Genomic DNA, 18,956 nt, shown 5'->3' with positions numbered 1-18,956 from the left:
AACTTTGACAGCCCCACATTAGGTGGTGGGGAGGGGAAACATCAGTTTGACATTTTTTGTGCTGCTCAACTAACTGGTGGAATCAAATTTTTAAAAATAAATCTATAGAAAAAATACATTTATGACTAATGATTCTGCCTGTAATAAGTACTATCAAAATTGAGAACTTCTAAAATCTACTATATCAACAGCTCTATTTAAAATGAAAAACCAAGTAATTTTAAAACTAAGACTTCTAGTAAACTGTTGTTCAGAAACGTCCATCTTGAAACTTCAATGCAGCCAGTCTCACCGATCAAGAGCTAGTCCTTCACCAGATTTAATCAACACATCCTCAAAAGCCCTAAAGTCCAGATAAGGTCATTTAGAATCAAGTAACGGGTCATTCTGAATGGAGGTGGGCACACAGGGAGGGTCCTGCAGCACCTATAGCATATGGTTGTCAAAGATACTGAAGATTTATGTGCTGATCTATCTTTCTTATGACTTTGATCTAAAATAAAAGCAAAATGGCAGCCTTTCATGACATTTTTATTCTATTCCCTTTCTCCCCCTCCTCCATTAAAATATTTTCCTCCTCTCTTTTTCACTATCTAATATTAAAAAGTCATTTATTGCAATAAAAGGATTTAGTGATTTGGGAGTAACTTTTGCATACTGTACACCCTCTAGACACCCCAGAACTATGTTAATAATTTTCTTCCTATTAATTGTCTCATCAACTCACAGCTGGCTATGCTTTTTATTTCATTATGTTATTCATCAATCTAAAATAGAACTATAACAGAAAAAGAAATTGGAAAGGAGCAATTTCAATATTTCAAAACAGATGCAAATCAACACCAGAGATGCTACACAGCATATTTTTATTGAGACAATTCTATACATGTCTGAAAAATGAACTTGTAATAAACTCATATCCTGTGGAGGTATGTTTTCCCTTCCATCTTATGAGCTAATTATGCCAACACAACATAACGTTTTCCTAAATGCTTTATAAACTGACCCAGTTACTCAGAAAGTATTATTTTTAAATTGATGTGATAGATGCAAACTGGAACGTTCGGATTTCGATTCTGGCACCAATTCCCGGATCCCCTTCCCAAGTAATTTAAGGACTTCCTCCTGATAGTTTTTCATATTCTTTTAACTGACATTTTATCTTTATACAGTATCTCAGCAGAATGAACATGCACTAAAACAATGACAGCCCTTCTTTGGCTGTCATCTCTCATTCTGGCAAAGACAGATGTCTTACACTGGCTTATACCAATAATAGAGCCGACAAAAAACAACAGAGACTACCTGCCTCTGATGTAAAGGCACCAATTCACATTTGTGACACTCATTTGTCAATTAACAGATTTCTTCCATTGTTGACACATGGGACTTAAAAGATGTGGGCTAGAATGTGATGAATTAAAAAAGACAGATGAGTAAGCTATGAGCTGCAAAGTAATACTATAATGTGCTTTAGATAGGAATATCAACTGACACCCCTGACAGGCCATACAAGGTTTTATTTCATTTTGCTCTGTATCTAGGCTTCATACTTTGTCTTCTTTGTTCTCTTTTCATCAAGCTCCTAACATCTCATTCTGACAGCCAGAGACATTTAAGGCACTTTCGTTTCAAATGCAAGTTAGCATACTTGATTTGTCATTAAAATGCAAAACGATTGCCATTGCAGGTAAATGTAGGTATGCTTAAAAGGTTGTATCTGCAAAGTAAAAGCTGAAAATGGTTTTTGGCTGCTTTGCTTAACTCTTTCACCAGCCTCAGAGTTTTTCTAAGGCAAATGTTACTGTGCTCTAGTAGAAGTGTAGCAGCACCTGCAGTTTTAAACAGGGTACATTTTAGTATATTTAAGTAACATAAAAGCCTGATGTTACAATGTTAAACACTGAGAAGTACTGTCAAGTTTACACATGGAGCCTTAGCTCCGCACCAGTATGGAAGGAGTCTATTATCGCATAGCTCTCTGGGGTCAAAGCTCTCTCATACGCTCTGCTAACTAGGCACCAATGAGGAAAAAGCAGGGGTTTTGTTTGCTTGTTTGTTTTTCATACACTAGTTGTGGTTGGTTTAGCTGGATTCACCAGTGACAGAACAGCAATTTGCTTTCTCTGTTCAATGATCACTTAAAAAGACATGAAGGCCTTAAAATGAATAAAGGACAAGGAACAGATTTTAAAATACTGCAGAAAAATAGACCTGTACAGGATGGAAAGGAGTAGCATAGAGCTTTCTACATATTTGCACAGATGGGATCTATAATATGAATAAGGTTATTTCTATTCCACATCTATTCAAAGATCTCAGTTGTGTTCAGCATATAAAATCTGGTGAAAGGAAATACCTACTATTTTCTTCAAGTGACAAAAGGGCTGAAGGGTTTCACTCCACTCACTGGCATGCAGAAGCCTTTTTCTTTTCTTTTTTTTTTTTTTCTTCCCTAAGAATGAGAGCTCTATGGCAATCTGCAGTCAAGGAATCATTCAGAAAATCTGATTTAGTTATGACCTCATACTGCACTAGATAAAAGGTACAGAACCCAAAATATCTGATGCGTCTGTGTATACAATGAAGCTTACTGACCAGTTCCAACACTATTGTGCCTCTTTACAAAATAGGAATTATTTATTCATTCCAGGTTATACAATAGTAATAGACTACGCTGTAAATACAAGTATCAACTTTACCAGATACCTTGAAGGGTTTCTAGTGCTACTTTTTTTGCCCACTTGACTTCTGCCCACTTCCAGTGCACTTCTGTCTCTACAAAGAAATAAAATGAAGAAAGAAAAAAAAAAAAAAAGTGCCAGTATCTTAAAGCTAACTTTGGTATCAAATACTAGGGCTAAAGTAATCATGATTTTCATCTGCTGTACTAAAATGCACAAAGAAACACTTGCCCATTCACTTTCAGCTCAATACAGGCACATGTCCTCTCTTCCTCCATTTACCAGTAAGTAGAAAGTGAGACAAATGATGGTCAAAATAAAATCTACAGTAATGCATTAGTCTCCTTAACTTCAGAAACTTCTTTTCTGTTGCTCAGTAATTTAAATGCAGGTGAAGCTCTTGTTTCAAACCACCTGTGGTTGCACTGACAGGAGTCTGTAATTTGGTGGCATAGTAGTGGCCCACATTAAATGGGGTGAGATAGATTCTCATTAGAGATATGTCCACTTTTCAAAAGCCCTATTATTAGTGTTAGTAACAAACCATTTGTTGATATGACTTATTTAAAGGAAGCCAAAGAATTAACAGTGAAAGAAATTGAACTACCCTCTGACATTTCCCACTTAGGCTGGAAGACAATTTACTAATTGTGCACCTGGTAGAACTGGAACCAATACTGTATAGGAACAGCTGAGCTAGCTAATGCCTGGCTCCTGATTACAAACAATACAGTGAACAAAAGAGAGAGCATTTGCAAGAAAGCAAGAACCTCATCTTGCACCTGCACCCAAATCTCTCATCAGCACCTTCAGCAGCCTTCTGTGGATTTAAGGAGCTGGAAGCAGTGGGAAGGAAGAAAGGAGGGTACACAGTGAGAGAAGAAAGGAAACTGGACACATACACAGCCCCTCACTTAGTTGGCTAGTTTCCATTTCTTAGAAAAAACAGTATTTGACAATTTTTTCCTAAAGCCAGTCCACCATAATCACCTTCACACATGACTGTTTCTGTACTATTCCAAAGTACTCCACTGTCCAAGACAGAGCGTATATTAAATGCAAGATAATAGGTAGAAAAAGAAAGCGTTCAGATCCTTGAGTGGCTGTAATTTTAATATCCACACACTGGCCTGTCAAATTATCTTAACGTAACCGTGTTGGAAGCAGAGTTTTCTGAATATTCAATATACTGTTATTCCCTGGCACGTCTACAACACCTTTCCCTCAGCTTGTAAGTGCTTTAAAATAAGTAGTACACTTTATCACTTATGTAACTAGGTCAGGTTTTCATCTTTCCTCTCCTGCTAAAAGGTCTTTAAAGTCCTAGGAGTCTAAAATGCAGCATCCTCATCCAGTGCTTATGTGGCCTTGCAGAATTAAAGTAAGTAAAGCAAGTCTTGGACCCTTAACATTTAAAATGGTTCAAGGACAATTGTGCAGCATTTCCTTGTGCTTTAAGAGATTTTACACTCAAGAGATAGAATCATTTTTAGCATTTTGCAAAAATGAGTAAGACCAAAAATAGATGAACAGAAACTTTAAACCACTGTCCAAAAAATGAAAGTTCACTAGTCATATACTGGTCATGAAAAGCTGCTCTGTTGCTCTAAGTATGTAACTGGATGCTCCCAAAACCCCAAGGATTTAAAATTACAATATACTTGTCTTGAAATCATGAAAAGAAGATTTAAAAAAATACTCATGATGAATAACTATCTAAACTAATTACTAAAGCAGTCATTAAGTCACCACAAGTGCCTCTTACAAATAATACATACACTAACTTTTATCTTCAAATTAATTGTTGGAAACAATGACTTTACAAAAAATGAACGTAGGTAATAGGTAGCTTTTCTGTTAAATTCATAAAATTAGCTCCCTGTCGGCATGTCTGATCACAGATTAACATTCTAAGGGAAAGACAGCTTATGTTTCTGAATGTAATTTAAAAACATGGAGCACTATGCTGTCTTTCCATTGGGCATATTCACAAGGAACAGCAGTAGTTGGCCCAACTGCCAAATGGGAAATGCAGAATTAACTCATAAAACATGATCCACATTTTCAACATCATTAACTATATTTTAACTATATATATATTCCTCATATTTCAATATCTATCAAATCAAGCATTGAAAAATTATACTTAATGCAAATTCAAAAATTAAGGACTGAATGTACTCAAAATGGTTGCATTAGTCCAATGCATTATATAAAAATGAACTAGCTGAGAGAATGGAGCTCATAAGCTTCATACTAAAAAAAAAAAAAAAAAAAAATCCCTCCCCAAAAAAACCCACAGCCTTTTATGTTCTTTTGTTAGTTTTACAAAAACAAAAAATTGTTTGGAGTTGACAAGTAGTTAAGTCTTGCACTGTCACTCCAGTCTTTGGTGCAACAATACTGACAGCAAGAGCCTGACTTCACCAAGTCCAAACACAGGGAGCTGGCATCTGTGCCAAACAGCTCATAACCTGCAGTGTCCATCAGTCACCACTGGACTGACAACACATTAAATGCCAGTAAACTACTTCGACAGCAGCATCCCATGCACACTATGCTTCCTATGAAAGAATTAACTGGAGGTGTGCACACATTCAAGTACTACTATCTACCAATACAGCTCATATACCAACTGAAAAACAATAGACTTAAGTACCTGAAGAGAAGCTATTCAAATCTGGTCCAATTTGTAAGACCTTATCCACTCCCCTGAGTTTTGGATGGAATACAAACTATTCTCTAACATTAGATATTTTACATCTCTTAATTATGTTCTTCTAAAAGTGATTTCTACAGTCTTTCACCATAGGAAGGGTCCCTACAAACATGAGCAGTAAGTCGGCTCTAAAAATGAACAAACTCTTATGGCTGTATTATACAAAGCACTGCTACCACTTATAGCCTCAGTGGACAAACCATGTTAAAAATTGAAAAAAAAATATAAAGAAAGGAAATGATCTTCCAACTCACTCAGCAAGCATGGTGAAAAAGAAAGACCAGGAAAAAAAACAAAACAAAAACAGAAATAAAAATCTTGAAGCTTCACATGATTGCCAGCATCAGCTCATGGGTAAAGCTCGCAACCGAGCTATAAAACTGCATTAACTATGACCTTAAAGACAATATAATTATTGTATAGCATGTCTGGTTTGACATGCTGGCTCCTGAGCCTGAGAAAAATGCATGGCCCTTTTGCACTTCTATGCTACTCATTCTTCACACTTGCATGAGCTAAGGCTTTGGGGACTGTCTTTTAAATTGAGAAATCACCTCAAAAATAATCTACGTAAAGATGGTTTATGTAAAATGGAGGATCTCAAAAATGGCACAAACCACACAGGACAACATGTAAAAAACAAGCAATGCATGAACAGAAGCTACCATAACCACCCATCAGGTTTATTGAATACTGGAGGACAGAGATTCTTCTTACTGAGTGATTGATAAGCAAAACTAGTTAAGTACTTTACATCTGCAACCAGATACTGGGAATCTTGTGTACTGCATTAGGGAGAGACGACACCTTTCAGCAAAACAGAGAGGAAAAGAAATAGACAATAGATCCAGGCTTAATGCAGGTTCTTCCCTCCAGTCAAGCTCCTTGTCCTCAGACAACAGCTATTCCTGCAGTCCTTCGCTCTTGTTTCACAACAGCAGCGATGAAGAAATACTGTTTTAGAGTAAGAGAGATTAAGGAAGTCAGAAATAGAAATAGTCCAGATTACTACACTTACTTCATCACGCCCTTCTCTTTAGCCCCCAGTACTCTTTAAGAAGTGGCTCTCAGTCTTAAAACCCAGATACCATGGACTAGGCAGGAAAAGTGACCAAGAGTGTTTGTAATCTATTGATATTCTTTGAAAACTAAAACAAGCACATCGAACTATTTCTCCTGCAAATGCCAATACTTTCCATTGATTGTGGTAGTCTTTCATTTATTAACTGATTTTCTCTCAATATGATGAGATTTCTGATATTCAGAACAGAATTCAAAACAAGAATAACTTTTGTTTACGAATACAGTTTTCACAAGAGGAGCTGGCTTGATTGCACTAGTGAATTAAGTCCTCCAAGTGCAGATTGAGCAGATTTAGTCTCCAACATCACTCCATTTAGCCTCCAATGCAGATTTAGCCTCCAACATCACTCCATTTAGCCTCCAATGTCACTCCAAAAAACAACTTCCATCTCACAGAAGAAACCAGATCAAGTAGCTCACTCCCCGCTTATTCAAACAGAAATAAAATAATGTGATGCCAACACCAGTTCACTGGGAAATGCTCCACCTCAGTCAAAAAGTCTTTATCAACAGCCTTCAGTCAATGGATGCTTAATATGACATTCGATCTCTATTCAAGTCCAAGGAGTTTGTTACTCACCTTTGTCCAGGAGTACAGATTTCACCTTGACTCATGACCGTAACAGCCCCTCAGATGGATGTCACAAAACAACTTTCATCATCCATCACAGCAATATTCATTAGTTATATTTAAGGATGTAACAGTTCAAGCTCACAACCTTACTGTACTTCATGTTAAATTGTTCAGTATGTTTAACGTTTTTACCAGATTTAACAGCTCTAGTAACCCCCCCAACACATCTCAACTACACAATATGAACACACACTGAACCTCAGTCCCCATCCGATTTTGTTCAGGTACAAGCTTTTGCTCAATTCTGCAATGTCATACATTCTAAAGAAAACTCCTTCCACAGTATTAAGCCTTCTTGAGAAAAGCAGAACAGAAAACAATCTTATGTTCTGATCTGTCAGATACAGTAAATCAATGGATAATGGCTAGCATTGGAGGTCAGAGGTATATATACTACAGTGTTTTCACAGTCCGTTAGTGACTATGTGGCCATAAAAAGTCAAGCAAGGATCAATGGACAAAAAGAGAGGCTGATGGGACTAAAGAAGACAACAACCACCAGTATGAGATGGAAATACGATTTCTACTCTGAGTTTTTCCATACGTATTACTGAGCTTGGAAAAATAATTTACACACAAAAAAAAAAACACCCAGCTTTCATCCTTGGCACATCATGCTCAAATCAGTGATATATTTAAATACATTTCATAAGCCATTAATCTGACATTCTTAAGATCAGTCATTCACTTGTCCCTTCCTATCAACAATAAACCAGTGACCGCAAATGAGACATCCCAGGAAAACACACAAGTCACAAAAAACACACACAGTACAGTACTTTGTAAAGGCAAATATTCTGTAATCACATTTAAAGGTGACAAAATAATGGAACACTTGCATGGCTACTATATGCAAGGCAAGGTATATCTCAGTAATATTTTTTAATATTATTCAAAGTTTTCAAAGGGAGAAAAGGTTTTCTTTATACATTACCCAGATCATACCTGGTTCCTGTTGAAATGACACTTTTCAAAAAAGGGAGGAAGCATGGAAGGAGGGAAAAGAAGGGGAAGAAGAGAGCAAGGAGTAGATTTAGTTTTGACTGTCTATCAACTCTCAAAAGTAGAATTAATGTTTGAAGTCTCAAATCCTTTTTTGTTACCAGTGATACTCTTCCTTCCATTTTTACAGCAGACATACAATTACAAAGCTTTACTTACTCCCTAGGTATTACCATGTAGAAAGTGAACCCATCATCACACTTGTCTTCAGTCCATCCAGTAGGGTAAGACTATTTCATAGTGATTGTAATAGAGTGACAATTATGCATAAGATAGTCCAAAGTGATTAATAAACATGTAAAACTTCATCTGACAGACCACCACATCTATGAATTTTTTATTTAAATGATTCCTTGTATATAAATATTTCATTTAGCAAATTGATTTCCAACTGAATTGCTTCTAAAGAATGACCACTCATAGCAGTGTTCGTGTACATTTATTTTCAGGCATTCTTTGCATTTCAACATTACTTTAAAAAACAGCATCTTGCACCTACTGTAAGACATCGCTTACAGGAAAACTTTAAATACCCACCTCAAACTACAAACCTACTCATTTGAACTTCCTACATTACTGCAATAGTAGGAGAAAAGAATTTCAAGAATTTATGCATTTCAGATTGCTTACTGACAGAAAACAGTATCTCTTTGCTGAAGTCTCTAAACACATCTCCATTTACCTGGAGTGACCTATTTCAAGTACAAAATTTACAAACATTTGTAAACCACTGTTTTCTTAGAGTAAGAAAGAAATCTCAGCTCCTACTAAGCATCTTTCTTTAAAAAAAAAAAAAAGGCAATACAAAATCTTCAATACTTAAACATATTAATTCCCTTTTCACATAGTAAACTGTGGTCATGCTTGAAAGAAAACAAAAAACAAGGAGAGTGAAACAGATTAACTGCATAGCTCCAATGCACTTATTTCAGACAACATACTATAAATCATCTTGAAACAAAACAGGCAATTATAATGTGCACAAATGTTATGATACTATGCATCTCTGCTGGTCCAGTGGTTCTAAATTATTGAAACTGATGGCTGAACAAGGGCATATTGTTTCAACACACTTGGATTACTTGAACAATTTGAATTCTTTCTTTAGCTTTGCAGATCTCCCTAATGTCAATAAGCAGATAGATAGATGTCTCTTAGGTAATTCAGACCACATCTAAGGGGATTAAAATATATGACCAAAATGTCTGTAGCAAGGTGCTCTGTTTGTAAAGAATCATGACTCTTTTTTTTTTCCTTTACCCCTTCAATACTGTAAGAAGCATCTAAAATTAAAGCAGGTACATATATTTTCCTTCAAAGCATTCAGTGAGGACAGATCAGCAGCTCCTTTCTCCTTCTAACCACTACCCCATATTTCAATCCTCTTCACCTCAGTGTAAAAGAAACAGGAGCGAGAGCCATAAGACAGAATCATTTCAAAACACAATCAGCTATTTGTAAACCACACTCTCCTACAGAAAATCTCCAACTGCTAGTTGCAAGAAAAAGCAGCAAGTAAGGTAAATCAATTAGCTTGCTAATTTCTCACCCTCATTTATTTAGCTCTGCACTGTATTTGTCGTAATTGACTATAATTATGTTAATTACTAACTCCAGCATAATTACTATATTTATTGTCATTGAGCATACTATGTACCCAAAGCAAAGCTGGCATTTGTCGGGCATCAAAAAAATAAATAAATAAAACCACATAACTGTCGGGAGGGGTTTCTCTGAAAACTGGCTGATATACCTTCAGCAAATGAAAGGGCAAAAGAGATTTCATGCAATGCTAGTTTGAAAGCATCGGTTCATTAAGGATATTAATTTTCTGATAACTACACATTTAAGCATGACACACTGGAGCAGTATCTACAGGATTTAGCAATTATTAATGCGTGACAGTTTCAAATGCTAAGTGAATCAATTAAACAGCAGCATTCACAATTTGAGAAGAGATAACTGCTTCATAACTGCCTAAGACTACAATTTTCACATGACAAAAAAGGGCCATTCAGGCTCCTTCAAAACCTGACAGGTCAAGAAAGAAGTTTGAAACAAAAGCACCTTATAACCATCATCTCTCCTCTTTACTTGTCAGATCAACTTTGCTAGTGTCTCCGCTGAAATGGCATCACCATGCCAGCTGCCACAAGGTGATTTTTCATGTCTTGTCAAAGAAATCTTTTATTCTATTTGCTCTGCATTAACATGTTACATTTATTGATCAAGCCCTTTCTGCAGCCACAGCAGGGCACTGTGCTCTTATGCCTAAGGGGGCTTTGATGTCCTGGTGACATTCTAGACCGAATAATGCACATACTAAATGGATTTAATGCAGAAATGTGTTTGTGCATGACAGCTACATTAATAACAGCCCCTCACACTGATAAATATGCAATTGCTACGATTAAGAGTTACCCAATTATGGTGAAAATATTTTTCTACCTTATAAATAAAACCATCAAAAAGTTTTAACAATAGTGCATTTTCTTCAACATTTTAAAACACTGTAAAGATCAATCTAAAGACTTTTAAAAAATATGTCATGCTTTGTTTTGAATTCTGGCTTTTATTTCCATCTCCCTTTTGTTGTTCATCTTCCTGTTCTTATCGCTGCATGCACTGGGAAGGTGGCAAGAAAATAAAATAAAAAGGCCTCCCTTTCACATACTCAAGTCGCAAAGAAGAACATGCCCTGCAAAACTGAAGACCAGTTTCAAGCTGCCACTTGCATATTCCCCCAGGCAAGAAAACAGTAGGCAGAAGGGAAATACAAACAATCTCTAGTCTACAGAGGATACTACAAAGCCTCAGCCTCACAAAAATCATGGAGAAACATTCCAGACTAGGATTAAAGTTCAACGGGATGTTTTCATGTATACTCCCTCTTAAGGGGACAGTGGAAAATATGCACAAGCACACACTGCAAATTATTCATGCCTCTAGCAGAAATAATCTGCACCCTAGAGAGAGGAAAGGGATATTTGTATCTCCATGAGCGCAATTATTGGATTAATCCTTCCTCATTGGCCAAGATTAAAGAGTCACTCTCCCCTTCACCTCATAGCTTAGATCCAGAAGAAATCTCTGTGAGAAAAACAAAAACAACTCACATGTTTAAAACTACTGAGGGCAAAATCAGAAGATGGACTTCTCTGTGAATCAATCTGTAGATATTTATAAAAGCATAGCACCTATTTGTACAAAACCACTGACATCTGTTATTCAAGCACTGGAGTGCATTTAATGTGAAAGAAGAAATTTGTCACAAAGAAAGTTACTAGGACTAATAAAATAACCTTTAAATAGGTGGGGTTTTCTCTCCACAAGGCAACAAGATGCATCTAAAAAAAAAAATAATCTTTGGTTCTTCATACAAATCTCTACTCCCTAGCTACATTACATCCTTCCTATTTACTTATTCCTTTCTTTCCTTCACCAGTAATGATTATTTACCTTTGTTCTTTCAGCAAAGTCTCCCATAACCCTAACACTGCCCCATCAGTGACTTTCTTTCCCATATTCTATTCTTTCAGTACATGGGAACAGGGGAATGCTTTCCACATATTATGAAACAAAATAGTGGCCTTTACAGCACTCTATTATTAGGAAAGGCTATCAAATAAAGTTGCCATGAGAGATTCAGGAGCAGATTTCCATCTCTGCTCCTGAAACATGCCTTACTGAAAAGACTTGGTGTAAATAACTCATTTCTAAAATAGCTGAAAATCACTACCAGTATCAAATCGAAAAAGCTGCTACAACTCAGTCCATTTTATGATGGCCACACCAATAAAGCTGCAGAATCAAAGTATATTCTACTTTGGAAGGGGCATCTAAAGGTCATCTAACCAATCCCCTGCTCAGAGCAGGGTGACTTCAAAATTAGATTAGGTTGGTTGGGGTTTTGCCCAGTTGTGCTTTGAATATCACCCAGGATGGAGATTCCACAGCTGACAAGAGTTTGGCTCTATCTTCTTCACAACCCACAGGGGAAGAAACTCCTTCATTTATACAAAATAACAAACTGAATTTCCCAGAAAAACTCAACGGTGTTTCTTTAAAAGTCTTACTAAGGGACAAGCTTGGCAAAAGTTGTTTGCATGCAAATCACAAAATATAGCATGTTTGACTAATTCTTTCCTACTTTACTAACAGCATCAGCCTGTCTTTCCACCCTTTTTCGAGCGTACCTGGACAAGCCTCTAAACACACAGAGGCTTGTTTAAAAATGGAAAGCCTTAAATGGCAAAATAACTTACCTGGCTCTATTCTGACTTTTGCAATGAAGTTACCTATATTACGATGGTATCAAAATCAGTATGATTCACTGAAGCAACTGTTCAACCAAGTATTACATTATATCAGTTGCATAAGAAAGTTTTCTGACATCTGTATCGTGCAGTATGTCTTTCTGATAAGGGTCTCTTATGTGGATAAGCATGTGTGTATGAGCACAGTAAAGGCTGCAAGTCTACAACCGCACATGACTTCTGGTTCAGAAAGGACACCACTGCCAGTCTGCTACCAAATGACCCCAAAGCTGAACACATTACTACAACAAAGATCTCACTTTTTCTCCAAGCAACCGTACCCATGATTGCAACATCAAATAACATGACTGCATACACAAAAACAAACAAAAAAACAACTTCCTTCTATGCTAAATTTCTTAAATTCTTAATGTAATTGTTACGTGGTCAGACGTTCTACTGGCACTTTTACGTAACAGAATTTATTGCCTGCTAGGGAAGGATAATTCCTTCCCAAAATACACTCAGCAATAGCCATACTTACAGAGAACAGGACACAGAAACCCTATTATATGCAAAACAACTTAAAGGTTGGTAAGCATCTATTTACTGCCTAAAGCTGAGAGGTGGTAATTGTTGAGTATTTCAGCATTTCTCTGGCTTAAATACAGGCTAAAAAATTCGTGAGTGCTGAAATATTTTTTTCTTATAAAAGAATTCACACTCTCATTAAATAATGAATCATATTATAATGAAAACATGTTTTCTGCAAATAACTACTGCGCCAGCAAAGTGTAATATTCTCTTTACCTTTCTCTATATTTTGATCATCCTTGGTCTTCTTCACTCAACTTATGCCTTTACTAACACATACCAGGTTTTTCTAGAAAATCAAACTCCTTCTTAAAGACATTAAAGTGTAGGCATTTAAGAGTAGACACTAAGTTCCCCCACTGAAGACAACATACTAAACTTTTAAAATTAAACGTTCACTGATGAAAATCATAAACCTCATCACTGCACTAAAGCACTGTCAGATTTTTTAAGCAATAATATTTGCTTAAAGAAAATGACAATGATCTTACTGTTTACACTTGCTTCAAAAGCTACCCAAGACACCACTTCTATACTCATATTCATTTAAGGCTATGACATTTATTCTAGATCTGTTCATATGTAAATGCAGACCAGTCTGAACAGCTACTGTATAATAAATGCTTCATTCTCAGTTTCTATATGTTTAGTATATCACAGCTCAAATAAAAAACAAACCTTAGTGGTCTCATTACTTTTAGTATTAGCTTTCCTAAGCTAAAAAAGAAAAAGAAACACAGAACAACAAAACTCTCTCCTTTCCCCAAATCTGTTTTTAGGCCTTAGAATGCTTTTTAAACAACAAGCTATCCTACATCAAAAGTTGACTGCAGTTACTCTAAAAATTAGCACCTTCTCTCTTCACAAGGATTAAATGAAAAAGGATACTGTAATAACTAATGGGAATACTACAGCATTCTTAATCCATATATTAAAATAATGAAAATAAATTCTAACTGCATTTAGCTTTAGCACTTAACTACACAAAAATAAAATCATACCACGACAACAACAAAAACACATCATCTGAGGAAAGAGTATTACAAATCTCTGGTTATTTATGGTAATAACCAGAGATCTACAAATAAAAAGAAGGGAGTGAAGCACAACTTACTTGTATTTTGGCTAAGAACAAATCGCTTTTGATCCTATTCTTCACTTCTTCAGGTAATGATGTTTATTTTCCATTTTCAGCACACAATAAACAGTAGGCTCCTCGCTGGACATTTATGTTAACATGAGAAAATTTGAGACTCACCTGGTTATTTTGTGTTCCAAATGCACAAGAAAAGGAAACAAACATTGACTATAAAACAGGGTTGCCCACTTGTCAACTACTAAATGTATGAAACATACATGTATGGTTCTACTCTGAATTTTAAAATAAATACATACATACATACATATTCTGCATTTGGAGTTGGTGTCCCATACTGCACTTGGAAATCTATATACTGCCACATACCTTAACAAGTTGAAGCTAAGATCTAGCCTTTTTGCCATATGTCCATATTTTCTTCCTAGAAATTCTGGAATTTCTTCACAGTCTTGACTAATATAGGACACCTGAGAATTGAAAGCAAAAAGAAAACACAAGTGGATTATTTAGTTCCTTGTCCAGATTCTGTCTCATTGAGACAATGATAACACACAATATTGTAAATATTCATTACAACTTTAAGCCACACCAGTTTTACTGCTATAGAACCTATCACAATTTCCCTTTGATACAATCAGCTGTGCTACACCTAAAACACTAAACTTGTTCTATTCTCTCTGCTGTGTTGTCATAGAAGTCTTTGGCGTGATTTCTTCAAAGAATGTCCACAAAGCCGAATTCAATACATCTATATCGCCTCATCCTCCCAATGTTCAAAATCTCAGCACAAACACTGACATTTCAGATTTTGTGCTAAAGAATTCTTAGTTGCCCTTACATGGCACCTTGCTAGTTAAGTAGATTTCAACACTGTGTTAGACCACTATCTGCAAGATATTGTTACTATCTAAATATTCAATAGACAGTCAATTTCAAGACCACATCCCATTGGTCTAAAAGATGTCAGTTGAAAAATATACAAAAAAAAAAAAAGTCAAATATATTTTTTATAGTATTTAAATTTCTGTTAAAATAGAGACTCCTCTGCACAACAGGCTGACAATACGTACTTTTGCAAGTCATCCCACCCTTACACTCTAAAACTTATTGCAATCTGATAATACTATATTGCATCCCATTTAATTCATTTTGTTCAATAACTTCAACAGATAAAGCTGACAACAGTGAAATAATTTTTACGAGCGGAAAACAGGTAGCTTGAAGCTCAGTTTAACAACTTCTTCCCCTTGTTAATAAATTCTTGCAATAAATTCTGCTACAAAACATACACATGACTTTAACAAATAAGGACAAAGGGGAGAAAGGGAGTAGTCTGGGCAGTTGACATCCTAATGGTTTGGACATAACAAACTGTTTTGCAGAATTTATTGAAATAAGTATGAGGGGAGGGTTCCTCCAGTTTTCATCCAAGACACCTACGATGCACTTCACGACACACATGCAGGTATGCATGCAAGAATAGCTTCATTCTCCACTGAATGACAGGTTTCTTTAATGCTTGCAAATCCTTGGAAAGACACCGCATAAACAGAATAATACTTTGGATTAAGCTTTTAATTCAATGTAACACATTGAAATACAAATTACTATAATGTGATGACTATTAACACCATGAGTGCAAGACCATCTTGAGCAACTAGAAACTCAGCAAGAGAACAGGTCACTACCTAGCTTTTCACACAGGCAGGAGTGATGGAGAAGGAGCAAGAGACTCTGACTTGCAGTCTCAGTGTTTCAGAAACTTACCTGGCCGTAAATATTCTAGCTCCACAAGAAGAGAGGTTGAAGGAAAAAAAAACTCATATGTGTTTTAGAGCACACAGAGGCAAAATAAAGAAAACGTTCAAAAGCCTTTGAACTGCTACAATGTATAAATATATTTGCACATCTGATACAAACACATTATTCACAGGCATATTTGCAGACGAAATATCATTGACATGACCTTTTAATGCTGAGGCCTTGTAAAAGGAATTTTACTTCCACAAAGTCCACTGCAGCACACTAACAGTACAAGCACCTTTTTAATTTAAAACAAAGAGATTCATTTTTCCACAAAATACACCAAGTGCATTCAACTTCAGATCTCTACAATCCACATACATGAAATTGCCTCAGATACACAATAACTCTCTTTACTGGCAGCAACTGACAGCAATGCAATACACAATTAGCCTTTTTGAACAAGTTTTTAAGAGCCATTTCCCCACTCTTCTATTTAATCCTTGATCAATCTGATATAAAACAAGACTTCAATGGTATAGAAGAATAACATTTCTTCATTTTTATTCTTTCAGTTCAAAATAACTTACCCAGAACACAATAAAATGTACATAATTCAGTATTCCTCCTTTTGCATCCATCTCAAATAACCTCAGAATAAGTATGAGCTTTCAAGTACGTATCCAGAGATGTCATCATTGAGAAATGAGAGCAAGCATGCTTTTCCCAAGACTCCTTGGCTCTTTGGGTGCCAGGCACATCAGTAACAGTGATTTCTTAGATTTTTCTATACCAGTCACAGAACATCACATGGGATTAAAAAATGGATGTAGGTGCTTCCATTACCTAATTCAACTCTAATCTGTGACAGGTTGGTCACAGTCAATCATTCTCATTACTGACGCCCTGCTCCCACCAAAATGTTCAGAGAGTTTCCCACAAAACCCAGCATCAGGCTATGGACATCTCAGACATTCTTGCAGACTCTTGAACACACTGTATGTAATTCAGGGAAAAAATAAGTTTCTACAAAGTATTTAAAACATAAAGTTAACCAGTCAATAGCAGCTGCACCTCTCTTCTGCTTTAATTTCAGAGGATATTACTATGTAATCTGTGCAATCATTTTATAATGATATTGTAATTTTAGTAACCCATAAAGTAACATCTTTATTAAAGAGCATCACCAAAAAGGCCATGTATGAACTCTCAATATTGCATAATCCCCTCCACTGAAGGGAATTACATCTGGAGAATATTTCCAGTCAGTTGAGCATTACATTTTTACTATATGCTGTTAGAAGATTGTATTTTAGTCACAAAGCCAAATTAAGAGTTCAAGGCACACTGGTGGGAAGAAGGCAGCATGCTATGCAGTGCCAGTTTCCTGCAGCAACTGCAAAATTAGCCAATCCCCTCCATATCACACACACATTTACCTGAATTGCACACAGAAATAGTGACCAGATTAAATAAGCAGTAAGATAAGCAGCACCCTGCTTTAATAGCAAATCGTTTTCAAAAAGAAAACAAGATTAATTTATTATTGGGGGGTGGGGGGGGAGGAGGGGGAAGGATGAGGGAATATTTTGCTAGTTGTAGCCACAGCTTCAGCAGTAATTACATCAAATTTTAGCCAGATTTTTTTTTCAGTAGCTAAATAAGGATCTGGGTAAAGGCCACCAGGATTTGTTTTGCTTCTCAACTTCTCTCTTTAGTCAAAACGAAACGGACAGTGTTTACTTTCAGCAGAAACAACACACAACATATTTCAGTCTTTCTTCAGTCGATTCCTCCAGCCTACTCAAGCCTGCGAGCGGCAGAGCCCAAGATCAACCGGAGCACGACAGGCTCCTCAGCCCACCCACCCCTACGTCGAACTCCGCCGGTAGCTGAGATGTCGCACGGCAGTGAGCTGCTACAGCAGCCTCAGGAACACGCCTGTCGCACCTGAGCTAGCCACAGGAGTAGAAGCGGCAGAGCAATAACACCGTCGACAAGCACCCGGCTGCTCCTCTACCTCCCCGTTACGACAGGGCACGGCCATGCACATGCACACACACACCCCCACCCGTGCTGCTCTGAGCACACCCCCGGTGAGGGGGCCGCCCCGCCCTCTCCCCCCTCCGCACCGCCCCCCGGCGCTGTGGGGGGCAGGGACGGCTCCGCATGTCGTTCCCTTCGGCGGCCTCGGGACAGCGTGCTCGCGAGAGAGGCGATACCTGAGCAGCGCGCGGGAAACTAAAACTTCCCTGCCCCGTGCGAACCCGCTGCCCCCCCACAGCGCAGAAGCCTCCTCCGGCACCGGCCGAGCGGCGGGAAACCGGCGGGAAGTTGGGCCAGCCGGTACCCGTGCCGGTGCCGGGCCGCCGAGGCAAGGCGGGCTGCTCCGGGCAGGTGGGGCCGCCGTGGCCCGGGCCCTGCGCTCCGCGGCACGCAGACACTTACTTGGGCTCCGCTCACCACGACCCCTGCCATGGCTGCGGGGGGGACGCGCCGGGGCTTCCGCGGGCTCGAGGCTGGGCCGGGGACGGGACTGCCGCCGCTTCCTCACAGCAGTCAGCTGACGCGGGCGGAAGCGCGGCCGGGCCGCGGGCGGGGTGGCGGCAGCGCGGGGCTCCCGCCGCCACCTGCGGCTGGGCTGAGCGCGCCTCCACTGGACCCGGACCCAGCAGCCCCTCAGGGGTCCGGCGGCCGCCTTGGCCCCCCCACCGGTGGTCGGGCCGAGGCCCTGCCGGCTGCGGCTGGACCGATGCGCTCCACTTGTTGGAGGCGACAAGCGGGGGCACGGGGCTGGCGTGCGGAGAGGGTCAGCGGCTCCAGGCCCCGGGCATCCCCGTCCTGCGGCCGCTCCCGGACTCCTGCGACGCCTTACCCGAAGTGGAGTTCCAACCGCCACATACCCGTCTGCCGCCTGTCAGCACTGGGCTGGGACCCAGCCTTGGGTTGCGATGGTGGTGGCATAGGCACCGAGAAGAAGGGACAGAAACAGGAGATAGATGTGACAGAGGCATTGGGGCTTGAATTTCTTTCCCCATAAGGAGCTGCATGACTTGGAGGGTCACCTACACTGGCTTTCACCTACTGCCCCTTAATTCATGGCATAAACCATAGCTTACTGTTGAAGAGATAGATGTATGTC

General features: G+C 38.5%; 1 protein-coding gene across 1 annotated transcript in view; it reads right to left on the bottom strand.

The window, feature by feature from the left end:
* LRMDA (leucine rich melanocyte differentiation associated) overlaps positions 1–18,397 on the bottom strand; it is a 673,598-nt gene extending 655,201 nt beyond the window's left edge. Inside the window, exons 1-2 of the mRNA XM_061344254.1 lie at positions 18,263–18,397; positions 14,438–14,538 (exon numbers count right to left, since the gene is read on the bottom strand). Of these exons, the coding sequence (XP_061200238.1) occupies positions 14,438–14,538; positions 18,263–18,292 (131 nt within the window). The 5' untranslated portion in view covers positions 18,293–18,397. The remainder of the gene's footprint in view (positions 1–14,437; positions 14,539–18,262) is intronic.
* Between the last annotated feature and the right edge of the window lie 559 nt (positions 18,398–18,956).

This window comes from Neopsephotus bourkii, unplaced genomic scaffold, assembly GCF_033783945.1.
Source record: "Neopsephotus bourkii isolate Nb327-2 ecotype Australia unplaced genomic scaffold, CSIRO-AGI_Nbou_v1 NB_196, whole genome shotgun sequence".
NCBI lineage: Eukaryota > Metazoa > Chordata > Aves > Psittaciformes > Psittacidae > Neopsephotus > Neopsephotus bourkii.
This window is presented reverse-complemented; position numbering and strand designations above follow the sequence as displayed.